The 27,975-nt window shown below is 48.1% G+C and overlaps 1 protein-coding gene across 1 annotated transcript; it reads right to left on the minus strand.

The window, feature by feature from the left end:
* Positions 1-25,315: 25,315 nt before the first annotated feature.
* LOC109751058 (probable fucosyltransferase 8) lies at positions 25,316-27,588 on the minus strand. The gene is made up of 2 exons (XM_020309968.4): positions 27,046-27,588; positions 25,316-26,935 (listed from the first exon to the last, which is right to left on the minus strand). Exons 1-2 carry the CDS (start codon positions 27,290-27,292, stop codon positions 25,413-25,415), a joined length of 1,770 nt encoding a protein of 589 aa, XP_020165557.1. The 5' UTR covers positions 27,293-27,588; the 3' UTR covers positions 25,316-25,412.
* Positions 27,589-27,975: the final 387 nt, after the last annotated feature.

Consider the following 27,975-nt stretch of genomic DNA (forward strand, 5'->3'; position numbering starts at 1 on the left):
AAAATTTTAAATTATGCTACGATTCCCAACAAAAAGTGCCTCCCGCGGCCGAATCTAAGAGATTTCTAGAAGCAAAATTCAATCCGGCATAAAAAATTTGTATAATCATCCATAAATTCAAACCATGTGTAGGGCAATTACGTATCATTAATTTCATCCTCTCCCAAGCTTGTGCAACATGTTCATGATCAAGTTGCTTAAAATTCATAATATCGTTTCTAAGAGAGATGATCTTAGCGGGAGGAAAATACTTAGAGATAGAAGCATCTTTGCACTTATTCCATGAATCAATACTATTTTTAGGCAAAGACGAAAACCAAGCTTTAGCACGATCTCTAAGCGAAAAAGGAAATAGCTTCAATTTAACAATATCATTGTCCACATCTTTCTTCTTTTGCATATCACACAAATCAACGAAGCTATTTAGATGGGTAGCGGCATCTTCACTAGGAAGGCCGGTGAATTGATCTTTCATGACAAGATTCAACAAAGCAGCATTAATTTCACAAGATTCAGTATCGGTAAGGGGAGCAATCAGAGTGCTAAGAAAATCATTGTTGTTGGTATTGGTAAAGTCACACAATTTAGTATTATCTTGAGCCATCGTGACAAGCAAGCAGTCCAACACACGAGCAAACAAGAAGCAAGCGAAAAAAAGGGCGAACGGAAAGGCGAGGGCGAATAAAACGGCAAGGGTGAAGTGGGGGAGAGGAAAACGAGAGGCAAATGGAAAATAATGTAATGCGGGAGATAAGAGTTTGTGATGGGTACTTGGTATGTTGACTTTTGCGTAGACTCCCCGGCAACGGCGCCAGAAATGGCTCGTTGTCGGGAGTCAAATCTTGACTCGACTTGGTGTAGGCCTCCCCGGCAACGGCGCCAGAAATCCTTCTTGCTACCTCTTGAGCACTGCGTTGGTTTTCCCTTGAAGAGGAAAGGGTGATGCAGTAAAATAGCGTAAGTATTTCCCTCAGTTTTCGAGAACCAAGGTATCAATCCAGTAGGAGGCCACGTTCAAGTCCCTCGCACCTACACAAACAAATAAAAACCTCGCAATAAACGCAATAAAGGGGTTGTCAATCCCTTCACGGTCACTTACGAAAGTGAGATCTGATAGATATGATAAGATATTTTTTTTGGTATTTTTATGATAAAGATGCAAAGTAAAATAAAAGGCAATAAAAATAGCTAAGTGTTGGAAGATTAATACGATGGGAAATAGACCCGGGGGCCATAGGTTTCACTAGTGGCTTCTCTCAAGAGCATAAGTATTACGGTGGGTGAACAAATTACTGTTGAGCAATTGATAGAATTGAGCATAGTTATGAGAATATCTAGGTATGATCATGTATATAGGCATCACGTCCGTGACAAGTAGACCGACTCCTGCCTGCATCTACTACTATTACTCCACACATCGACTGCTATCCAGCATGCATCTAGAGTATTAAGTTCAAAAGAACAGAGTAACGCTTTAAGCAAGATGACATGATGTAGAGGGATAAACTCATGCAATATGATATAAACCCCATCTTGTTATCCTCGATGGCAACAATACAATATGCGCCTTGCTGCCCCTGCTGTCACTGGGAAAGGACACCGCAAGATTGAACCCAAAGCTGGGCACTTCTCCCATTGCAAGAAAGATCAATCTAGTAGGCCAAACCAAACTGATAATTCGAAGAGACTTGCAAAGATAACCAATCATACATAAAAGAATTCAGAGAAGATTCAAATATAGTTCATAGATAAACTTGATCATAAACCCACAATTCATCGGTCTCAACAAACACACCGCAAAAGAAGATTACATCGAATAGATCTCCACGAGAATCGTGGAGAACTTTGTATTGAGATCCAAAGAGAGAGAAGAAGCCATCTAGCTAATAACTATGGACACGAAGGTCTGAGGTAAACTACTCACACATCATCGGAGAGGCTATGGTGTTGATGTAGAGGCCCTCCGTGATCAATGCCCCCTCCGGCAAGACGCCGGAAAAGGCCCCAAGATGGGATCTCACGGGTACAGAAGGTTGCGGCAGTGGAATTAGGTTTTCGTGGATGCTTCTGTTGGTTTGGGGGTACGTAGGTATATATAGGAGGAAGAAGTACGTCGGTGGAGCAACGTGAGCCCCACGAGGGTGGAGGGCGCGCCCAGGGGGGTAGGCGCGCCCCCCTGCCTCGTGCCCCCCTGGTTGCTTTCTTGACGTAGGGTCCAAGTCCTCTGGATCACGTTCGTTCCGAAAATCACGTTCCCGAAGGTTTCATTCCGTTTGGACTCCGTTTGATATTCTTTTTCTGCGAAACACTGAAATAGGCAAAAAAACAGCAATTTTGGGCTGGGCCTCCGGTTAATAGGTTAGTCCCAAAAATAATATAAAAGTGTATAATAAAGCCCATTAACATCCCAAACAGAATATAATATAGCATGGAACAATAAAAAATTATAGATACGTTGGAGACGTACCAGATTGCTCTTGTTTTGTAGCTGATTAGCAAAATCTAGTTCAAATCTGTAGCTGAGTGGTGCTGTAATTTGTCATGTTGTTATTTAGTGGGTAGGTACATCTCAATTACCAGTGTAGCTTAGTGGTGCTATTATTACCAATTTAGAAAGGAAAAACAGTGGTAGGAACTAATGTAGCTTAGTGCACTAGTTATTTACCTGTGGTATGAACTAACTTGTTTATTTTTTATCTTTTTGCTCTTTTTGCAGGAAGGGAAGAATTGTGGGTTTGTTCAATGGGTTGATCACTAGTGGCCCCCAACAATGCAAAATGCATTGTTGAAGCTGTGGGCAATGGTTGAAGATAGCAAGAGTGCTAGGGTGAATGATAATCTTGAAAGTTCTTTCACTATCCACCATCTGACAGAAGAGAAGAACAAGCTGGAGGCCAACTATGACAAGCTAGTCCAAGATGTGCATGAGCTTATGAGCTTTCAGGAGGAGAGGGTGGTGGATTTTAGACATCTGCAGTCTGCCATTACATATCAGCATGAATGCAGAAGTGAACTGGTGGCTGATATGAAGGCACAGATGGCAAAGAAAGATGCAGAGTCTGAGAAGCTTAAGCAGAATTATAAAGTGCTACTGAACCTGACAAGAGCTCAAGCTACAGTCATCCAGAACCTGAAGTTGAAGCATATTACAGACAAGCAATTGCTTAGTGAAGCTAAGATGAACTTGGAGTTGAAGAATGCAGAGCTCACAAAGTCTGAGGAGAAGCTCACCCAAGATAAGCTAGAGTTGAAGTTTCAGGTTGCTGGTTTGCTTAAGGGAAAGGAAAAGCATGGTGAAGAGATGGTGCAGCTAGAGCTTCAGTTTGCTGAGCTGATGAAGGCAGAGGAGAAGCTGAAGGAGAAGATCCAAGGGGATCCAGGCCATCTTAGAGAAGTGAAGAAAATGAATATGAGACTAGTGGGCAATGCTGACCTTTTGGGCATGATGGTTGTGTAGTGTATGGCTCTACTAAATGTGAACTTCTGTAAGATGAACTATGGCTGTGTATGCATGTAGTAAATATGCGTTTTCATCCTTTTGTGAGAAAAGGATGAACTATGCATCTAAACTCCACTATGTATTGTGAACAATGGTTGTGTACTCTATAATATGTTGAACTCCAGTAACTATTGTGTGTTATGTTTGCTAGACTTGAAATGATGATATATCATGCATTGGAAGATGGATCAGATATTCTGTGTTATGTTTGCTAGGCACCGTAAAACCTAAAGGTTAGGTTTAGGTGGCTCCGTCGACTCCGAGGGACCGTAAACCCTAAAGGTTAGGTTTAGGTGGCTCCGTCGACCCCTAGGCACCGTAAACCCTAAAGGTTAGGTTTAGGTGGCTCCGTCGACCCCGAGGCACCGTAAACCCTAAAGGTTAGGTTTAGGTGGCTCCGTCGACCCCTAGGCACTGTAGACCCTAATGGTTAGGTTTAGGTGGCTCCATCGACCCCTAGGCACCGTAAACCCTAAAGGTTAGGTTTAGGTGGCTCCGTCGACCCCGAGGCACCGTAAACCCTAATGCTTAGGTTTAGTGGTTCCGTCCACCCCTAACCACCATAAACACTAATGCTTAGGTTTTAGTGGTTCCGTCGACCCCTAGCCACCATAAACACTAATGCTTAGGTTTTAGTGGTTCCGTCGACCCCTAGCCACCATAAACACTAATGCTTAGGTTTTAGTGGTTCCGTCGACCCCTAGCCGCCATAAACACTAATGCTTAGGTTTTAGTGGTTCCATCGACCCCTAGCCACCATAAACACTAATGCTTAGGTTTCAGTGGTTCCGTCCACCCCTACCCACCATAAACACTAATGCTTAGGTTTTAGTGGTTCCGTCGACCCCTAGCCACCATAAACACTAATGCTTAGGTTTTAGTGGTTCCGTTGACCCCTAGCGAACATAAACACTAATGCTTAGGTTTTAGTGGTTCCGTCGACCCCTAGCCACCATAAACACTAATGCTTAGGTTTAGGTTGATTCATCCATATGACCAAATAGCAAAACAATGCCATTAAAGTATGAACATAAACCATCAAGTTATCCACCCAAGTGGCATCAATCCATGAACCATCAAGTTATCCCCAACAGAACCATCAAGATATCCATTGGCATCAGCACAAGTTGCTTTAGTGGCATCAAACACAAAAGAAAACACATTGTAGTGGCATCAAACTCTAAATAATACACATTGTACCATGAATACAAGTTGCTGATGTATCATCAAAGCAAAATAAAGCACAAAGTATCATCGGCACAAGTTGCTGCAGTGGCATCAAACCAAAATAAAGCATCAGCAGTAGTTACTGGAGTGACATCAAACCAAAAGATAACATTCCACATTGTAGTAGGTGCACATTGTAGCATCAACAAAAGTTTGCATCACCTTCTGCCACCTCTACTAGCATTGAACCAGGCCATCCATCCAGTGTGTGTGCCATCAGTTGCTGGAGGAGGAGCACTAGAAGTTGAGGCACCATACTGCCTTGGGGCAGAGAAAGGCCTTGAAGAATGAGCACCTCTCCCAGCAGAAGATTGAGCACTAGAAGATGCTCTTCCAGATCCTCTTCCACCACTAGCCCTTCTTCCAGCACCTCTACCAGCACCACTTCCACCACCTCTACCAGCAGCACTTCCAGTTCTTCCAGCTCTTGGTGTTGGTGCGGGAGCTCTAGTTGTTGGTGCAGGAGCTCTAGTTGTTGGTGCAGGAGCTCTAGGTGTTGCTGAAGCAGTTCTAGGTGTTGCTGAAGCAGCTCTAGGTGTTGCTGTAGGAGTTGTAGGAGCAACACCTCTTCCTTGTGAATTCCTTGCAGCAGGCTTGGAAAACATTTCAAAGGAAACACACTTGATAATACTACAAGTAAGAAATGTACACATGTTTGTTCTTTCTTAAGGCCAACTCAGGTTTCAACTGTTTAAGGCAGCTAGTGTATTTATGCCCTTGTAATCCACAATTTCTACAAGTTATTGTCCCCATTCTTGAGGTGGACTTTGGCTTTGGAACTTCAAATTTTCCCTTTATCCTCTTCTCTTTCTTTCTTCCTTTCTTGACTTTAAATTCTGGTGGTTCTATGTCTGGACCTGGGGTCTTTGTCCAGTCATGCTCACCAGGGATAGGATATATCATTGGTTCATATGCTGCCAAGTAATATGGTTTCTTGAAAAAATTGCTTACAAAGTCCTCTGGAAACCTTTTTGCCTTGTTAATTGCTGAGATGGCATGGTTACATGGGACTCCACTGAGGTCCCACTTTCTGCAACCACAGGTTTCAAGTTCCAAATTGACAGCATGTGTTTGCTCCCCACTAGTTACTTGCCACAAGTTAACACCTGCTTGAATGGGTTTGCAGTACCTGGCCCTTTCCTTCTCAATCTCCAACTTCTCACTATAATGTGGTGTGATCTCCCATCTAGCTTCCTTTCCACTCTCTCTATTCCTGTGCCACCTAACCATCTGCTTATCCTTTATGCCATCACACATAGTTCTTATTGGTTTTTTCCTATGATCTAGGATGTACTTGTTAAACACCTCAGACAAATTGTTGACAACCAAGTCAGTCTTGCAATTTGTGTCAAATGCATGCCTAGCCCAGGTTTTCTTGGGTATTGCACTAAGCCACTGCGAAGCTTCCTCACTCTCAGCTTTGAGATCATCCATTGCTATATTAAATTTGTGTTCATTATATGCATAACTGGCATTATCTATGCACTTCTTAAGGTCTTCCCCCCTAAAGCCAGCATTTTGGAAGTTTGCATATATGTGTCTTAAGCAGAATCTTTGATGACTGTTAGGAAAAACTCTATCAACTGCAAACAGTAGCCCCTGGTGCACACAATTTAAACAGCTAAGCTACTGTCTAATACACATGTAAACACATATTTAGCAGGCAATGCAAGGTGGATAGACATACCTTCTGTCTGTCAGACATTATAGTATATGGACTATACTGTGCAACTTCTCCTCCAAGACAAATTTTCAGTTGGTGTAGAAACCAGCACTAGTTTGCTTTGTCCTCTTGTCCAACAATGCCAAATGCCAGTGGGTATATGTTGTTATTGCCATCTCTACCAGTGGCAGCAAGGATTTGTGCACCAGTGGTTAGCTTGATAAAACATCCATACCTAAAACAGGAAGTAAACATAACATGTTAAATGCATTTATATGTGCAAGATATTGAAACTAACAACATCAAAGTAGTGTACAAGCTAAAATAAACTAACCAATGAATGGTCTACACCCCTGTAGAAATCCCTCCCTTGCTCCATTGATGCAGTAAAACATGGCATGGAATCTGGGTCCTGGATGTGGGATTTTTTCAGTGGCTCTTGGAGTTACAATGCTGACTACAACTCTACTCCCAGGGTTTGTATCCATGACAGTCTGAGCATAGTCTCTCAGCCTTGGGCATTGCTTCTTATGATCTCCCAACACAGCCTCAATAGCTAGGTTTTTTGCCCTATATGCCATAGCCTTGGGCACATCCACACCATACTTTTCCATGCAGGCATCAATAAGTGTATGTATGCTAGTAGTGACATCAGATCTGAATAGTGGCTCATATTGCTTTGCAAGCCACTTGGCACTTACCCTGGTTGTTTTAGTAGAACTAGGGCAAGTGTGTTGTAATCTCATCTTCTTAATTGCAAAAGTGTTTTCCCCTTTTATAACAGTTGCCACAATGCAGAACTTGCATTGTGAATTCTTGCAATGCACAATGATCCTCTTATCTGAGTTCCTGTGATACTTGAAGTCTCTGCACAGAGTGATGTGCAAGCTCAACAAAGCATCTCTGAATTGATGTTGATCTATGAAACACATTTGCAGTTGTAGTTGTTGGTGTGGTGTCTCCAAATCCTCATTGTACCATACTCTAGGTGGCCTCTTCTTTGCCCTGCTCTTCCTTCTTTCAGGTAGCACAAATGCTAGTGGTTGAAACCCATCATCTTCACTGTCCTTCAGTAAACTATTATCTTCTTCATCTGATGATGGTTTCCAATCAAGTTGCACTTCTTCTAAAACACTGGAATGTGACCTTGTTGTTGGTCCCCTCCTTACTTGCAGCTTCTGCTTCTTCTTTGCTGGCACAGATATTTTTTTCTTCCTCTTCTGGAACAATAGGGTCATCATCCTCCAAATCAAATAATTCATCTACCTCTGTGTCACCCTCATAATGCACTTGTTCTTCCTCCTCTGTTTCTTCTTCTGATTCTTCATCCTCATTTTCTTCCTCATGTTGTTCTTCTACTTCTTCCTCTCTCTGTCTGTTTCCCTCTTCCATCTCCATGTCTTCAGCATCATTCATTTCCTCATTATAGTTAGGCCTTAAATCCCCAATATAATAAGGGTTAGTGTCACTGTCATATTGCCCTTCAAATGAAGATGCATAACTGCCATCATAGCCATCTTGTTCTTCTTCCACAACTTCTTTTAACTTTGGATTTAGAACACTCATGCTCTCTTGTGTTAAAACAGCAGGGCCTACAGCTGCAATAGAGCAGCTACTCTGACCTTCATAAGCTACACCTTGCTGATCAATAACATACACAGGAGGATCAGCCAGATCATAAACCACAGGCTCAGAATAAACAATTGCATCTAATTTTTGCTTCTCTACAAAACCCTTTTGTGCTACACTGACAGCTGGTGGACAAGCCCTAAATAGCAAATTGAGCACCAAACTCTCCTCATTCTGCCTCTTGTTCAACTGTAGTTTAACATTACTATCAACCAATTCCAAACCCTGCTCTCCTGGGGTCTCCATGTAAAACAGCAGTGAATTATCAATACTAAAGCCTTGTGTTTCCATCAATGCAACCATATTCAGATATGTCACATCTGAACAACTTAACTTCCTCTCTAACATATCATTATTGTCAAAATGGATCCTAACATTCCATATGTCTTCATATAAACTACAATTCACATGCAATTTGCCCAATCAATACACTATAACCCTAATTAGCAAATAAATGAGAAGAAGAAAAAAGACACAAACAGAAACTTACAGGACGCCGCCGAGCCCGTGGGTCAGCTCGTGGCTATTGCTAGGGTTCGCCACCCATTGTTGTGCCAGCTGTACCCGCTGCTCCATGGACAGTGCGGGCTCCATGAACTCTTCGTCGTTGATGGAATACTCAGAGCTCGAGTAGCCGTCGCCGCCCTCGATTGGAGATCTCCCCTCGATTCCTCCTGCCGCGCCGCTGCCGAAGAGGGGAATGTTTACGCCGCCGCCATCGCCGTTGCCGCCACCGCCGCTGCCGCCACCACCGCCCGGGGTCGCCGCCGGCATCGCCGTAGAGACGTGCGAGGGAGCTAGGGTTCGTCGACGAACAGAGGAAGAGAAGAAAGGAGAGGGAGAGACAGAGCACAGGCCGGTCCGGTTCGAGCCGGACCGCACGTATCGAGCGAGCGGGCGGGTGCCGATTCGCCAGCGTGGTAGCTGACGCGCGGGCCCGGGCGGCCAGTTCCAGCGTCAATACGTAAAAATACGAAGATTAGCCCGATTTGCAGTGATTCGACCCAAACGTGGTACTGACACGTAAAAATTTCCAAAAGTGGTACCAATTCGCCACCACCGCCCCAAATGTGGTACTATCGTGTAATTATCTCCTTTAAGAGCATCCGATCCGCATTCTTGAAGAAGCTGAACGTCGAACCCGCCAAAAGGTTACCAAGTTCCTCAAGGTGCAATGGTCGAATCATACTAAAGATGAAGCCACTCGGGAACGCGAAGATAACCTCCGGGCTGAATACCCCGACCTATTCCCTTCTACCTCTTAATTCTCGGGACGAGATTTTCTTTTAGAGGAGGAGAGTTGTAACACCCTGGTGTAATGATGCTATAGTAATCCCTGGGTTAAGTTAATCCTTTTGCTAAACAAGTGTTTGTTCATCATTGTATCTTATCTCTTTCAAATTCCATTTTAATTCAATTTCAAATTATGTGTGAAATTCAAAAATGCTCAAACATGAAAACTAAAACGTTCATCATGTGGGAAGTATTCTTCTGGTAATATTGGTGGTGAACCAACATTTTTGCAAAGTTTATAAATGGCCTAAAATAGCTAAAACGGAAAGTTTTTAAAAGAAAAGGCAAAAGTTAAAAAAAAGGAAAAGCATAGGAGAGAGAGAACCCCCTTGCCCCCTGGACCTCAACCAGCCTGGCCGGCCCAGCCGACCCAGCTCCCCGCACCGCGCCCCCTTCCTGTTCCTCGGTCGCGCGCCGCTACAGGGCGCGGTCGCCACCAGACCCCCTCGCCGGCGTCGAGGGGAGGATAAGGCCTCCACGCCCCCGGATGCCACGAGTCCTCCCCCTCACCTACCGCCACTCCCGCTTCTCCGTCCCCCTGCCTCTCCCTCTCCCCCAGATCCCCTTCTCTCCCCCCTCACCGAGCGCCATCGTCGCTGCCTTCCGTCATCTCCGCGGCCACCGGCGGCCCCATGCCCGCTGGCCTTGTCCACGGGCCTCGCCGCGGTCGGACACCTCTCCTGGTGCCACAAGGTGGAGACGCGGAGCCCCGCTGCCTCTGTTCGCCATCGTCTGCATCTTCAATCGTCGTCGATCCCCTCCAACTCCGGCGACGCTCACTGCTGCTACTAACCTGTTGCAAGCTTTTCGTAGCCACTAGGTGAGCCTTCTCATCCCTCTCTTTCCCCGCTAGCTGCCGCTATCTAGCCGTAGCCGCCGCTCTGCTTGCGCCTGAACACGTCGCCGCCGACGAGCTCGTTGCCGTAATTGTGGCCATTGACACGCTCACCCGAGCTCACCGTTGTGCTCCTGGGGTTCCTAGGAGCCCAACGCGCATGCGCAAGCTCCCTCCCGTGCCTCCTAGCGCCGTCCTCGATGAGCGCCCGAACGCATCGCCGCGGAGCTCGCCGCCGGCAAGGCTCCGGTGACCATTTGGTCACGGGCTCAAGCCCGTTGGACTCGCCGCAACGTGTAGATACTCCCCAGCCTCTCTGTTTGCTCGCTAGCGCGCTGTAGCACCGTTTTCGTCGAGCACCCGTGCACGCCACCGCCTCCGCCGCTCGCTGGCGCCAATTCCGGCCAAGTCCGGCGATGCTACGGCCACCACTGGACGCGGCACTGAGAGCTCGTTCGAATGAGCCTAGCCCCGCTCCTCCCCGAGCCCTGTACGCGTTTTCCGGCGAGGTCCGGCGCCCCTCTGCCGCGGGAGCACTCACTGGAGCTCCCCAACACCGGCGCCGATGTGAACGTCTGGGTCCACCTCGCTAGGTCACTGCCCCGTGGCCCTAGGGGCCCGGCTGGCCTTGTCGACCCAGTCAACAGCTGACTAGGCATCGCCCAGTCACTGCCAGTGGGTCCCCCGTGGGCCCTGTTGACTAGTCAACTGGTCTGTTGACCGCTGACGCCATGATGACGTCATTTTTTCCTTTTCTGTCGAATTAGGTATTTAAAATAATTTCAGAAAATGGTTTAAACTTTAGAAATTCATAGTAATTAAACCGTAACTCGGATGAAAATGTTTTCTACATGAAAGTTGCTCAGAAAAATTCAACGAATCCGAATACGCGGTCTGTTTACCTGTCAGATGCCTCTAACTATGTAAACATGGAACATCCCCCCTCCGGTCATCTGTTTGACACTGGTCCGGAATCGGGAAAACATTCCCGGTTGATTTCCCGCTTCACCTTTATCGTGTAGCCGTACGTTAGGTAACACACGGCACAACATATTGCCATGTTATGCTTTATTATGCTTTGTTTGCTTTATATTTATTGTTTCTTCCCCCTCTTCTCTCCGGTAGACCCCGAGACCGATGCCACCCCTGTGATCGACTACGTCGACAACGACCCTCCTTCTCTTTCAGCAGAGCTTCCAGGCAAGCCCCCCCTTTGATCATCCCGATATCGCCCATTCCATTCTCTCATGCTTGCATTAGATTTTGCTACTGTTATTGTTTGCTCCTATTCTGATGCAAGCCTGCAGTTGTAACCTGTTCATTGTACCTTACCTACTTATCCTAAACTGCTTAGTATAGGTTGGCTAGTGATCCATCAGTGACCCCCACCATGTCCTAGTTGCCCAGCTTTATGTTCGATGACTCGATCAACGTGATCGACGATGAGAGCCCGACACCTCACATCACATCACGCCCCTTTTGTTGCTCGACTCTGCAGATTTAGCATCGAGTGTCGAGGGTGGAACCTCATACATCACTCCTGATGAGATCTCTGTAGTGTAGCTATTCGGTCGTGGTCATCGAGGGTGATTTCCTCCTTAACCACTTCCGATACGACTTTGTCGTGCAACCCCTCAAGTGTGAACCTCGAGGGTGGTTCCTCTTACGTTCACCTTGATGATTACATCAAGTAGAATCCACTGAGGGTGGTTCCTTGGAGTTTCCCCTTGGTGTTTGGACACACGGATACTTGGACTTTACAATTGTTACTTGGAAAGGCGGGTCGACCCTGAGGGGTACCCGCGAGTGATGTGGAGACGGGTTGACCTGGAGGGGACCCGAGAGCTGAATACGAGGCGTGGCCGGGCATTCTTAGCCCTTGCCGCAAGTCCTCGAGACGGGCCGACGGGGTTACATCTTTCATGAGTCTCTGCTCGTGATCGCACTACCAACACACTAACGGTTTGGATATTTGATCCGAGGGGCCTCTAGCCTGATAGCACTAACCATCACGTGGGCATAGTATGGGCATTCTGCGTCGTATGCATCAGCCGAAGCTTAATAGACGTCAGCGACTGTGCGGCGCACGCCGGGTTGGACTGCGTAAGCACCTGCCTTGTTAAAGGAGGTAGCTAGGTCTGCTCACCGGCCGCCCACGCAACATGCAGGAGTTCCCGGGGCGATGGCCCATGACCCCTGGGGGCATAGGTTTAGTCCGGCGTGCTGACCTCTCTATTAAGCCTAGGTCAGGTTGTGGCGTATTGTTTGGCCGAGGCCGGGCATGACCCAGTAAAGTGTGTCCAGCCGGAGTTAAGCGAGCGTGGTGGGTAAGTTGGTGCACCCCTGCAGGGAAGAAAACATGTATCGATAGCCTGGCCTACGGTAACGGACACTTGGAGTTGTATCCCGATCGATACAACTAGAACTGGATACTTGAGGTGATAACTGGATAGTATGGCTCTGGGATTGCTTTCTCGCAGAGAGTCGAGAAAGGATCTCTGGCCGAGGTTGATAACACTGCTACTACTTTACTTTATGCTACTCTTATCTCTTCTGATGCTGCAAGATGCTTGGAGCTGCTTGAAGATGCTAGTCTTTGATAGGCTAGGCTTTCCCCTTCTCTTCTGGCATTCTGCATTTCAGTCCACATATACTACCCATTTCGTTGACACCGATGCATATGTAGTGTAGATCCTTGCTTGCGAGTACTTTGGATGAGTACTCACGGTTGCTTTGCTACCCCTTTTCCCCCTTCTTTCTTCTTTCTGGTTGTTGCAACCAGATGGTGGAGCCCAGGAGCCAGATGCCACCACCGATGATTACTACTACACCGAGGGTGCCTACTACTGCGTGGAGGCCGCCGACGACCAGGAGTAGTTAGGAGGCTCCTAGGCAGGAGGCCTTGCCTCTTCGATCGTGTTGCTTTTGTGCTAGCCTTCTTAAGGCACCCCTGCTCAACTTATGTCTGTACTCAGATATTGTTGCTTCCGCTGACTCTTGTGTTTTCGAGCTTATGTATTCGAGCCCTCGAGGCCCATGGCTTGTAATATAAAGCTTGTATTATTTTATTTGTGTGTAGAGTTGTGTTGTGATATCTTCCCGTGAGTCCTTAATCTTGATCGTACACATTTGCGTGTATGATTAGTGTACGATTGAATCAAGGGCGTCACAATGTAGCCCAAATCGTTAGGGTCAAATTCTTCCATGACGAGCACGGTGTACTCATCCGCTCGCTCCTTGATCTTGGAAAGTTTGTTTGCTGATGCACTAAGGGCGATAATCTGTGAAAGCGTGTCATCATTTGCTTAATTAATAGCGGAAATATGCTTCACATTTACACACTAAGACTATATTTTCAGTTTGGGTTCTTGTGACTGACCTCCTTAACATCCTCGGATGTGATTCTTCCATCAGGATTTTGTCAAACTTGAACAACGTGCACCTATATATCAAGAGTGAAGGAAACCATGAAAAAACATTTAGCAGGAGTGAACTACTAACATGTCCATGCATGTTTGGTGACGGTTGTTGAAACCCTGGTGACTGAGTTGCTCCCAGAGCTCTTTCAGCTCCGCTTTGGTCAGCACTTCACTGTCCCACTCTTCCTTGCCAGTGAATCGAACATCCGCACTGCAAACTCATCGGGCCCTTCCATCCCTCATCCCTGCACACACAATCAAAAGTAATCACTACTTGAACTATACTACAAATTGTTGGAAATATGCACTAGAGGCAATAATAAATGGTTATTATTATATATTTTTTGTTCATGGTAATTGTCTATTGTTCATGCTATAATTGTATTGTCCGGAAATCGTAATACATGTGTGAATACATAGACCACAACATGTCCCTAGTAAGCCTCTAGTTTACTAGCTCGTTGATCAACAGATAGTCATGGTTTCCTGACTATGGACATTGGATGTCATTGATAACGGGATCACATCATTAGGAGAATGATGTGATGGACAAGACCCAATCCTAAGCATAGCATAAAAGATCGTGTAGTTTCGTTTGCTAGAGCTTTTCCAATGTCAAGTATCTTTTCCTTAGACCATGAGATCGTACAACTCCCGGATACCGTAGGAGTGCTTTGGGTGTGCCAAACGTCACAACGTAACTGGGTGACTATAAAGGAGCACTACGGGTATCTCCAAAAGTGTCTGTTGGGTTGGCACGGATTGAGAATGGGATTTGTCACTCTGTGTGACGGAGAGGTATCTCTGGGCCCACTCGGTAATGCATCATCATAATGAGCTCAATGTGACTAAGGCGTTAGTCACGGGATCATGCATTGCGATACGAGTAAAGAGACTTGCCGGTAACGAGATTGAACAAGGTATTGGGATACCGACGATCGAATCTCGGGCAAGTAACATACCGATTGACAAAGGGAATTGCATACGGGATTGATTGAATCCTCGACACCGTGGTTCATCCGATGAGATCATCGTGGAACATGTGGGAGCCAACATGGGTATCCAGATCCCGCTGTTGGTTATTGACCGGAGAGGCGTCTCGGTCATGTCTGCATGTCTCCCGAACCCGTAGGGTCTACACACTTAAGGTTCGGTGACGCTAGGGTTGTAGAGATATGTGTATGCGGAAACCCGAAAGTTTTTCGGAGTCCCGGATGAGATCCCGGACGTCACGAGAGGTTCCGGAATGGTCCGGAGGTGAAGAATTATATATGGGAAGTCCAGTTTCGGCCACCGGGAAAGTTTCGGGGGTTACCGGTATTGTACCGGGACCACCGGAAGGGTCCCGGGGGTCCACCGGGTGGGGCCACCTATCCCGGAGGGCCCTGTGGGCTGAAAGTGGAAGGGAACCAGCCCTTAGTGGGCTGGGCGCCCCCCCATGGGCCTCCCCCCATGCGCCTAGGGTTGGGAACCCTAGGGTGGGGGGGCTTCCCACTTGCCTTGGGGGGCAAGGCACCCCCTTCCCCCCTTTGGCCGCCGCCCCCCACCCTAGATGGGATCTGGCCGGCGCCCCCCCCCCCCTCCCAGGGGCCTATATAAAGGGGGGGGAGGGAGGGCAGCAACTGGACAGGCTTGGGCGCCTGCCTCCTCCCCTGCTACACCTCTCCGTCTCGCAGAAGCTCGGCGAAGCCCTGCCGAGACCCGCTACATCCACCACCACGCCGTCGTGCTGCTGGATCTCCATCAACCTCTCCTTCCCCCTTGCTGGATCAAGAAGGAGGAGACGTCGCTGCACCGTACGTGTGTTGAACGCGGAGGTGCCGTCCGTTCGGCACTCGGTCATCGGTGATTTGGATCACGGCGAGTACGACTCCGTCATCCACGTTCATTGGAACGCTTCCGCTCGCGATCTACAAGGGTATGTAGATGCACTCCTTTCCCCTCGTTGCTAGTACACTCCATAGATGCATCTTGGTGAGCGTAGGAAAATTTTAAAATTATGCTACGATTCCCAACAGTGGCATCATGAGCCAGGCCTATGCGTAGTTACTATGCACGAGTAGAACACAAAGCAGTTGTGGGCGTTGAGTTTGCCAATTCTTCTTGCTGCTACTAGTCTTTTCTTGTTTCAGCGGCATTGTAGGATGAAGCGGCCCGGACCGACCTTACACGTACGCTTACGTGAGACAGGTTCCACCGACTGACATGCACTAGTTGCATAAGGTGGCTAGCGGGTGTCTGTCTCTCCTACTTTAGTCGGAACGGATTCGATGAAAAGGGTCCTTATGAAGGGTAAATAGAAATTGGCAAATCACGTTGTGGTCTTACGTAGGTAAGAAAACGTTCTTGATAGAAACCTACAAACCACGTAAAAACTTGCAACAACAATTAGAGGACGTCTAACTTGTTTTTGCAGCAAGTGCTATGTGATGTGATATGGCCAGAAGATGTGATGAATGATATATGTGATGTATGAGATTGATCATATTCTTGCAATAGGAATCACGACTTGCATGTCGATGAGTATGACAACTGGCAGGAGCCATAGGAGTTGTCTTTATTATTTTGCACGACCTGCGTGTCATTGAATAACGCCACGTAAATTACTTTACTTTGTTGCTAAACGCGTTAGCCATAGAAGTAGAAGTAATCGTTGGCGTGACGACTTCATGAAGACACAATGATGGAGATCATGATGATGGAGATCATGGTGTCATGCCGGTGACGAAGATGATCATGGTGCCCCGAAGATGGAGATCAAAGGAGCATAATGATATTGGCCATATCATGTCACTATTTGATTGCATGTGATGTTTATCATGTTTTTGCATCTTATTTGCTTAGAACGACGGTAGTAAGTAAGATGATCCCTTATAATAATTTCAAGAAAGTGTTCACCCTAACTGTGCACCGTTGCGAAGGTTCGTTGTTTCGAAGCACCACGTGATGATCGGGTGTGATAGATTCTAACGTTCGAATACAACGGGTGTTGATGAGCCTAGCATGTACAGACATGGCCTCGGAACACACGCAATACACTTAGGTTGACTTGACGAGACTAGCATGTACAGACATGGCCTCGGAACACGGAGGACCGAAAGGTCGAGCATGAGTCGTATAGAAGATACGATCAACATGGAGATGTTCACCGATCTTGACTAGTCCGTCTCACGTGATGATCGGACACGGCCTAGTTAAACTCGGATCATGTTTCACTTAGATGACTAGAGGGATGTCTATCTGAGTGGGAGTTCATTAAATAATTTGATTAGATGAACTTAGTCTAAAATCTTTACACTATGTATTGTAGATCAAATGGCCAACGTTGTCCTCAATTTCAATGCGTTACTAGAGAAAACCAAGCTGAAAGATGATGGCAGCAACTATACGGACTGGGTCCGGAACCTGAGGATCATCCTCATAGTAGCCAAGAAAGATTATGTCCTAGAAGCACCGCTAGGTGAAGCACCAATCCCACAAAACCAATACGTTATGAACGCTTGGCAGCAGCGTGCTGATGATTACTCCCTCGTTCAGTGCGGCATGCTTTACAGCCTAGAACCGGGTCTCCAAAAGCTTTTTGAGAAACATGGAGCATATGAGATGTTCGAGGAGCTGAAATTGGTTTCCAAGCTCATGCCCGGGTCGAGAGATATGATGTCTCCGACAAGTTCTTCAGCTGTAAAATGGAGGAGAACAGTTCTGTTAGTGAGCACATACTCAGAATGTCGGGGTTGCATAACCGCTTGTCTCAGCTGGGAGTCAATCTCCCGGATGACGCGGTCATTGACAGAATCCTCCAGTCGCTTCCACCAAGCTACAAGAGCTTTGTGATGAACTTCAATATGCAGGGGATGGAAAAGACCATTCCTGAGGTATATTCAATGCTGAAATCAGCTGAGGTAGAGATCAGAAAAGAACATCAAGTGTTGATGGTGAATAAAACCACTAAGTTCAAGAAGGGCAAGGGTAAGAAGAACTTCAAGAAGGACGGCAAGGGAGTTGCCGCGCCCGGTAAACCAGTTACTGGGAAGAAGTCAAAGAATGGACCCAAGCCCGAGACTGAGTGCTTTTATTGCAAGGGAAGTGGTCACTGGAAGCGGAACTGCCCCAAATACTTAGCGGACAAGAAGAAGGCCGGCAACACCAAAGGTATATGTGATATACATGTAATTGATGTCTACCTTACCAGTACTCGTAGTAGCTCCTGGGTATTTGATACCGGTGCGGTTGCTCATATTTGTAACTCAAAACTGGAACTACGGAATAAACGGAGACTGGCGAAGGACGAGGTGACGATGCGCGTCGGGAATGGTTCCAAGGTCGATGTGATCGCCGACGGCACGCTACCTCTGCATCTACCCACGGGATTAGTTTTAAACCTCAATAATTGTTATTTAGTGCCAGCTTTGAGCATGAACATTGTATCTGGATCTTGTTTAATTCGAGATGGCTACTCATTTAAATCCGAGAATAATGGTTGTTCTATTTATTTGAGAGAGATGTTTTATGGTCATGCCCGCTGGTCAATGGTTTATTTTTGATGAATCTCGAACGTGATGTTACACATGTTCATAGTGTGAATACCAAAAGATGTAAAGTTGATAACGATAGTCCCACATACTTGTGAGACTGCCGCCTTGGTCACATTGGTGTCAAGCGCATGAAGAAGCTCCATGCAGATGGACTTTTGGAGTCTCTTGATTACGAATCATTTGACACGTGCGAACCATGCCTCATGGGTAAGATGACCAAGACTCCGTTCTCCGGAACAATGGAGCGAGCAACCAACTTATTGGAAATCATACATACCGATGTGTGTGGTCCAATGAGTGTTGAGGCTCGCGGAGGATATCGTTATGTTCTCACTCTCGCTGATGATTTAAGTAGATATGGGTATGTCTACCTAATGAAACACAAGTCTGAAACCTTTGAAAAGTTCAAGGAATTTCAGAGTGAAGTTGAGAATCAACGTGACAGGAAAATAAAATTCTTACGATCAGATCGTGGTGGAGAATATTTAAGTCACGAATTTGGTACACACTTAAGGAAATGTGGAATAATTTCACAACTCACGCCGCCTGGAACACCTCAGAGAAACGGTGTGTCCGAACGTCGTAATCGCACTCTATTGGATATGGTGCGATCTATGATGTCTCTTACCGATTTACCGCTCTCATTTTGGGGCTATGCTTTAGAGACTGCCGCATTCACTTTAAATAGGGCTCCGTCTAAATCCGTTGAGACGACACCGTATGAATTATGGTTTGGGAAGAAACCTAAGCTATCGTTTCTAAAAGTTTGGGGATGCGATGCTTATGTCAAGAAACTTCAACCTGAAAAGCTCGAACCCAAGTCGGAAAAATGCGTCTTCATAGGATACCCTAAGGAAACTATTGGGTATACCTTCTACCTTAGAACCGAAGGCAAGATCTTGGTTGCCAAAAACGGGTCCTTTCTAGAGAAGGAGTTTCTCTCGAAAGAATTGAGTGGGAGGAAAGTGGAACTTGATGAGGTGATAGTCACCCCTTCCGAACCGGAAAGTAGCGCAGCGCGGGAAAATGTTCCTGTGGTGCCTACACCGACTGGGGAGGAAGTTAATGATGATGATCATGAAGCTTCGGATCAAGTTGCTACTGAACTTCGTAGGTCCACAAGGACACGTTCCGCACCAGAGTGGTACGGCAACCCTATCCTGGAAATCATGTTGCTAGACAACGGCGAACCTTCGAACTATGAAGAAGCGATGGCGGGCCCGGATTCCGACAAATGGCTAGAAGCCATGAAATCCGAGATAGAATCCATGTATGAAAACAAAGTATGGACTTTGACTAACTTGCCCGATGAGCGGCGAGCCATAGAAAACAAATGGATCTTTAAGAAGAAGACGGACGCAGATGGTAATGTGACCATCTACAAAGCTCGACTTGTCGCTAAGGGTTATCGACAAGTTCAAGGGGTTGACGACGATGAGACTTTCTCACCCGTAGCGAAGCTGAAGTCCGTCCGAATCATGTTAGCAATTACCGCATACTATGATTATGAGATATGGCAGATGGACGTCAAAACGGCATTCCTTAACGGATTCTTAAGGAAGAGTTGTATATGATGCAGCCGGAAGGTTTTGTCGATCCTAAGAATGCTAACAAAGTATGCAAGCTCCAGCGCTCAATCTATGGGCTGGTGCAAGCATCTCGGAGTTGGAACATTCGCTTTGATGAGATGATCAAAGCGTTTGGGTTTACACAGACTTATGGAGAAGCCTGTGTTTACAAGAAAGTGAGTGGGAGCTCTGTAGCATTTCTCATATTATATGTGGATGACATACTATTGATGGGAAATGATATAGAATTCTTGGAAAGTATAAAGGCCTATTTGAATAAGTGTTTTTCAATGAAGGACCTTGGAGAAGCTGCTTATATATTAGGCATCAAGATCTATAGAGATAGATCAAGACGCCTCATTGGTCTTTCACAAAGTACATACCTTGACAAGATATTGAAGAAGTTCAGTATGGATCAGTCCAAGAAGGGGTTCTTGCCTGTATTGCAAGGTGTGCAATTGAGCACGGCTCAATGCCCGACCACGGCAGAAGATATAGAAAAGATGCATCCCCTATGCCTCGGCCATAGGGTCTATTATGTATGCCATGCTGTGTACCAGACCTGATGTAAACCTTGTCGTAAGTTTGGTAGGAAGGTACCAAAGTAATCCCGGCATGGAACACTGGACAGCGGTCAAGAATATCCTGAAGTACCTGAAAAGGACTAAGGATATGTTTCTCGTTTATGGAGGTGACGAAGAGCTCGTCGTAAAGGGTTACGTCGACGCTAGCTTCGACACAGATCTGGATGACTCGAAGTCACAAACCGGATACGTGTATATTTTGAATGGAGGAGCAGTAAGCTGGTGCAGTTGCAAGCAAAGCGTCGTGGCGGGATCTACATGTGAAGTGGAGTACATGGCAGCCTCGGAGGCAGCACAGGAAGCAGTCTGGATGACGGAGTTCATTACCGACCTAGGGGTGGTTCCCAATGCGTCGGGCCCGATGACTCTCTTCTATGACAACACTGGAGCCATTGTCCTTGCGAAGGAGCCCAGGTTTCACAGGAAGACCAGGCATATCAAGCGTCGCTTCAACTCCATTCATGAAAGTGTTCAAAATGGAGACATAGATATTTGTAAAGTACATACGGACCTGAATGTAGCAGATCCGTTGACTAAACCTCTCCCTAGAGCAAAACATGATCAACACCAGGACGCAATGGGTGTTCGATTCATCACAATGTAACTAGATTATTGCCTCTAGTGCAAGTGGGAGACTGTTGGAAATATGCCCTAGAGGCAATAATAAATGGTTATTATTATATTTCTTTGTTCATGGTAATTGTCTATTGTTCATGCTATAATTGTATTGTCCAGAAATCGTAATACATGTGTGAATACATAGACCACAACATGTCCCTAGTAAGCCTCTAGTTGACTAGCGCGTTGATCAATAGATAGTCATGGTTTCCTGACTATGGACATTGGATGTCATTGATAACGGGATCACATCATTAGGAGAATGATGTGATGGACAAGACCCAATCCTAAGCATAGCATAAAAGATCGTGTAGTTTCGTTTGCTAGAGCTTTTCCAGTGTCAAGTATCTTTTCCTTAGACCATGAGATCGTACAACTCCCGGATACCGTAGGAGTGCTTTGGGTGTGCCAAACGTCACAACGTAACTGGGTGACTATAAAGGTGCACTACGGGTATCTCCGAAAGTGTCTGTTGGGTTGGCACGGATCGAGAATGGGATTTGTCACTCCGTGTGACGGAGAGGTATCTCTGGGCCCACTCGGTAATGCATCATCATAATGAGCTCAATGTGACTAAGGCGTTAGTCACGGGATCATGCATTGCGATACGAGTAAAGAGACTTGCCGGTAACGAGATTGAACAAGGTATTGGGATACCGACGATCGAATCTCGGGCAAGTAACATACCGATTGACAAAGGGAATTGCATACGGGATTGATTGAATCCTCGACACCGTGGTTCATCCGATGAGATCATCGTGGAACATGTGGGAGCCAACATGGGTATCCAGATCCCGCTGTTGGTTATTGACCGAAGAGGCGTCTCGGTCATGTCTGCATGTCTCCCGAACCCGTAGGGTCTACACACTTAAGGTTCGGTGACGCTAGGGTTGTAGAGATATGTGTATGCGGAAACCCGAAAGTTGTTCGGAGTCTCGGATGAGATCCCGGACGTCACGAGAGGTTCCGGAATGGTCCGGAGGTGAAGAATTATATATGGGAAGTCCAGTTTCGGCCACCGGGAAAGTTTCGGGGGTTACCGGTATTGTACCGGGACCACCGGAAGGGTCCCGGGGGTCCACCGGGTGGGGCCACCTATCCCGGAGGGCCCTGTGGGCTGAAAGTGAAAGGGAACCAGCCCTTAGTGGCCTGGGCGCCCCCCCATGGGCCTCCCCCCATGCGCCTAGGGTTGGGAACCCTAGGGTGGGGGGGCTTCCCACTTGCCTTGGGGGGCAAGGCACCCCCTTCCCCCCTTTGGCCGCCGCCCCCACCCTAGATGGGATCTGGCCGGCGCCCCCCCTCCCAGGGGGCCTATATAAAGGGGGGGGAGAGGGAGGGCAGCAACCCACAGCCTTGGGCGCCTCCCTCCTCCCCTGCTACACCTCTCCGTCTCGTAGAAGCTCGGCGAAGCCCTGCCGAGACCCGCTACATCCACCACCACGCTGTCGTGCTGCTGGATCTCCATCAACCTCTCCTTCCCCCTTGCTGGATCATGAAGGAGGAGACGTCGCTGCACCGTACGTGTGTTGAACGCGGAGGTGCCGTCCGTTCGGCACTCGGTCATCGGTGATTTGGATCACGGCGAGTACGACTTCGTCATCCACGTTCATAGGAACGCTTCCGCTCGCGATCTACAAGGGTATGTAGATGCACTCCTTTCCCCTCGTTGCTAGTACACTCCGTAGATGCATCTTGGTGAGCGTAGAAATTTTTTAAAATTATGCTACGATTCCCAACACAAATTATATCCAAGGAATACTCACTGAAACTGTTCAAGTTACCTACCAATGCATTTCCCAAATCTGGAACGGAGCAGGACACCATCAACGTGTAGGTGATTGAACGATTTCTCCACATCAGCCGTACCGTCATCGGCAACTTTGGCAGTCACAAATTGCGAGCCCTTAAGTGCCACTGCAGCGTTACTCTTACTTCTGTTGTATCTCTTCCTCGTGTCAGCCACACAGCCTCCGCAGGCACTGGCCTGACGCATTGGACCGACATTGAATCGCGTTGTACATCGAGCGTGATCTCGACAACCTCGTCGTTGTCTCTGAACCAGGTGGTCTTTGTGGCCTGTTGTTGCTTGAACCTTCTAAGCTTCCACTGTTTTTGTTTGGGATCAGCGTTGCAGTGCCAGAATCAGTGGCTCGGTTGCCAGTTTCAGTGTCAGACATTTCCTTCTTTACCTACCTCTAGGACAACTTCTCCTCCCTGCTCAAAGGAGAAGTTGGTCACTAACTGTCTTTTTCAGCGAATCAAAACTTGCAGCAGACGTGTCTCCACAAATAGAAATGTAAATAAAAATAGAAGTTACAAGTGTACTTGTAATAACTTAAGAAACAGGAGTAGAAATTACAAGAGAAGAGATCTCTCTTTCTATTTTCCAAGTGCTCGGATCTAGCTAGCTCAATCAAGGACTCATTTCTCCATGGGGGGGTGCGGCATCATCAATTGTAGTAAACAGAAATTGGACCGAACCCCAAGCGGAGAAACAAACATACACTAACTAACCATCAAGCACAGAAGAAGAAAAGTAACTCTTTTTTTACCTCGAAGGGGAAAAGGGCAAAGTTTATACCTTAAACTCGAGAGAGATTTCGGGCCCTAATTGGAACTGGGAGCAAAGAGAAGCCATAATAAATACTCCCTCTGTCTCAAAATATAAGGCATTTTTGACACTTTTGAGACATAGGGAGTACAAACCAAGTTGTGTGGGACCTACACGCATGAGGGAAAGCACCAACCAACACTGGCACTGGTCACTGGTGTCTTCTCTACTCCTCTAAAATGCGACTCACTGGCCTCGCGACAAATGACACATGGGAAATTGGTTAGTGCATGGTTGCACTTCAGCTATAGGAAACTTAAGGGAAAATACCAGGATATTCATATGTTTTCTCTTTGAACCAGATATAGAGGTATTTTCCAAAAGAAACTTCGAAGAGAACAGAAACAACAGTAAAAAACTGTCGGCAATCTGGATCACGTATCCAAAAGAAACTTCGAAGAGAACTAACCAGCATCTTCGTTTGTGCAATCTGGATCATGTATTCTGCTGAGTTGGGGTATCTTAACCCTAGAAATTTGGATGTTAGGCCCTGCATTCACCATTTTTCAACATAGAAAACCATTAGTTAGAGATGTAAAACAAACGGCTTATAGCATTCTGCTGTGCAACTGTTTATTTTTTAGAAACTCTGTTCTCAAAATTCTAATCCTGAGTAATGTTGGAACATGTCAAAGGAAGAACTCTAACCTGAAGAAGTGCATGGAAGAATTACAGCTGCGTGTGGCCGGCTGGTTCAGGGGACGTTCAGGGTGAGCGCGGCGGCTCGTGTGCCGGGGCAGTGGCGATCTCGCGGACGGATAGTAGAAAAAAAAAGGTGAGTTTTTTTTTGCTGGTAAAAAAAGAGAAGGTGAGGTTGTATCTTGTTAGTTGGGTTTCCATTGGCCGTGGAAATCATACCTGGCCGATCTGATGGGGCTGCCTGCAGCTTCAAAACTCGAGCAGATTGCTGCATAATAATCTTGTTGTAGCCTGGTCGATCTGTCAATATTTGATTGTAGGTGAAGGAGGGGCGGCCGCCCACTCGACGATGCTGATCAGGGCGGCGAGGGAGCCCGGTAGGGAGGCGTCGATGCAGTGCAGGGCGGCAATGATCCGATGCAGGGATCAAGGTCGCCGTGCAGGGAGGCGTCGATGCAGTGCAGGGTTGGGGATGAAAGGCAGGTTGAGGGGGAGGGACACGATTAGGTTGAGTTTCCTTTTTTGCGAGTTAGTTAGATGGTTAGATTAACGTGATTTGAGGGGCTGCAGAGGTGGGACGGGGAGTTTCATATTTTCATCTGGTGGAGTACGGTCAGTCTATGTAAACTGCTAAGCGCACACCAGATCTTGAATAAATTAATGATGGCTGTTAGATGGGGTTGTGCGGGCTTCATTCTGTGGTGGTGATGTGGGCGACGTGGCTGTGGACGTTTTGCGGGGTGCACGTAAGAAAGTTCTTATTTGATTGTTTAATAGTAGTGGAGATTTGTTATCATGTTCATTTGTAATCAAGAAAAACTATCATTACTACTCTTGCAAATATGCCCATACCAAATCCTTAACATATTGTTCCTATCTATAGGCCAATTAGTATGATATACTATAATTTTTGTATTTGTTACGTTGTTTGGGACTATGAATTATCTTTGGTACATCTGCAGTGCTACAAAATTCCCACAACAACGCGTGGGGTATCATTTAGTCCCTCCATCTCATAATATAAGAACGGTTTTGACACTACATTAGTGTCAAAAACGTTCTTATATTGTGGGACGGAGGGAGTAGTTCTTAAAGTTTCACTGACGGCCTTTGAATATCCGAGTTCACTAGTGGCATGGACTGAAATTTTCCTACGAGAAGGGAAAATGAAAAACATACACGTGCCATGTATCTATTTGTACAAAATTTGAATGAAACTCATTTTAATTTCAGTCGAGTGCTAAATAGACGCTCTCAAGCATATTATGTACACAGACAAAGAAATGGGCGCGCTAGCTAAATAGCTTGACGCCGCCATGCACATCCTCGCAGTGCCGGACATAAGGCGCGAGAGTTCCAATGTCGCTCCCTTTCGCCGCGCCGCACATCTGTCTCGGCGCGGCCTGCATGCAGGGCTCCACGCTCAACGACCGGACGCAAGCGGGCTCGGCGGGTGTCCCCGGCGACGGCGACCGCAGCAGCACCCACGGCCTCACCCCGGCCAGCCCGTGCGCCACGTACCCGAACGTCGACACGGCCGTCGTCACGATGCGGTCGCAGAAGCTCAGCAGGTATATCTCCGCCAGCGCCCTCTGGTTGTGGCCGCGCGCCTCCGTGTGCTGCACGCCGTCGTGGCTCGGCTGGTGCACCGCCACGTATCCCCCAGTCTCCGCCCGGTTGGCCTGGTACACGCCGCGGATGCGCTCGTAGTACTCCGGGGACAGCGACGTCACCAGTATCGATGTCAGCTTCGTCTTCCTGCCGTCAGGCGACGACACGGCGGAGGTGTTTCTCGCCGCGGCGGCATTCCGCTCTGCGACCTTGGGCAGCAACCCTTCCTGCTCCGAGCAGCGCATGATCTGGCCGTACATGGTCTCGAACGGCACCGGAAGCTCCGGGAACACGCGCACCTGCAGGCCGATGCGCTCGTCTGCCCCGGCGAGGTAGGCCTCGTGGAATTCACGGACGATGGCCCACACGTCGTTGGACGGGTGGAAGAGGTACCGCGCGAGGTGGTGGAACGCGGCCTCCTTCTCCGGGAACAGCCGCGCGAGCTCGCGACGGTACACCGGCATGAGGAAGAACGCGGTGGCGAAGTAGACGTCGGACTTGACCACCATCCAGTTGAACTTGGCGAGCACGCGCTGGTCGGCCTCGCAGAAGGCGGCGCCGGTGTAGGACTGGATGAGGTCGAGGAACACGTAGGCTGGCAGCGTCTCCGCGGTGACATTGGGATTCTCGCCACCGTTTATCGTGCCGGCCTTCTTCATGTTCTTGTAGCTCGTTGGCGACAACATGGTGAAGGTGCCGTCGAAGTCGGCGATCGGGAAGCCGGCGGGGAGCGTCCAGGAGCTGCCGGGGAAGGGCTCGCAGAAGAGGCCGTCGAACTCGTGCGGCGCGTGCACGAGCAGGACGCGGTCGGTGAGCAGCGCGTGCAGGAACGTGGAGGCGAGCGCGAGCATGCGATTGCCGAGGCCGTTGAAGGGCGTCCACACCGTGTACTGGCACTCGGAGCGCGCGGCGTTGCGGCCGGAGCGCAGGTGCTCGACGGCTTCCCCGAAGAGCGGTGACCCGGGGCCGCACCGCCTGTGCCGGGCCTCGTACCGGCGTAGGCGCGCCACGAGGTGGGATGACGGGCGGAACGGTGACGGACGGCGGTAGAGGGACGGCGACGCGTACCGGGAACGGCACGAGTAGTCGTCGAAGGCCGGGGAGAGCAGCCCGCCGAGGAGGCGGTCGTCTTGGTCGCGCCGAGGCGACGGCGCCGGCTTGTCGCGGTCAGGCGCCGCATGCACGGGTGATGGTGCCGCGTCGACTGCACGATACAAGGCTTCAAAATTACGACCGCACTTGCACCATGGTTTGGTAAGCGCAGAAGTTTAACCGTCGCATCGTAAACGAATGAATACGACTGTAGCCGCTTACCTGGCTTCTGCACGAACTGCACGCCTTGCAACGCGGACGGCAGCAGGCCGGCGCCGGCGCTGAAAGCCATCACGAGCAACGCCACGGTAGCCAACAGCCCGACCACGAACACCTCGGCCGCCGGCGCACGCCATCCCCGCCGCACCGTCTTCTCGCCGCCACCCCACGTCCCGACGCAGCCGAACTCCCGGCCGATCGCCGCGGCCTTGTGCGCTCCGCCCGGCGTGCGCGCTCTCTCCGCCTCCATCTGTTGGCCCGACGCCAGCTTCTGACCCGAACATATCACAGCCAGCTAGTACATCGCGCGCCATGTAGTACGGCACAGCAGAATGATTTGGATTCGCGCGCAGTCCACGCTGCCGAGAGTCAACGCCTTGCTTGGGGATCGCGCGCTCCTGATCGCCCGGTTAATTTGCCTCTGCAACTGCGCCTTCTGCCCCCTAGCTTACTTCGGGCCATGGCAGATGGATCCAGACGTAATGCACTTGACATTCCCGCTGGGACGCGTGTGGGCAACGTCGCTGGTGGAGCGCAGGAACGCCCACGGCACGGAGATGTCAACGTAAAGCTATCGAGATTTGTTTGTATTCATTCATCTTACGCTAATGGTGATGTTGTCATGGTACACAGTTCAGGTAAACGGATGGCTAGATCGGTGTATAATCCTATAATAATCCTCCTCCTCTCAAGTCGTTTCTAAGAAGAGTTGCGTGTGCTCTTTTCGTCTAGGAAGCTTAATTACCATACTATGTTAAGTGAGTGCCTTTGCTGCTTTTTGTAATCAAAACATTCCCCCTGTTTCCCCAAATGAATTGTTTTGCTGTTAGTCATGTTTGGGTGGGGGGCTGAAGGTCCTTGTATCCGTTTTGTACGTAAAAGCAATCCTATTAGAGTTGTCATATATGTCTGGTCGTTGTAATAACCGCCAGA

The sequence above is a fragment of the Aegilops tauschii genome, chromosome 6 (assembly GCF_002575655.3).
Source record: "Aegilops tauschii subsp. strangulata cultivar AL8/78 chromosome 6, Aet v6.0, whole genome shotgun sequence".
Classification (NCBI taxonomy): Eukaryota; Viridiplantae; Streptophyta; class Magnoliopsida; order Poales; family Poaceae; genus Aegilops; species Aegilops tauschii.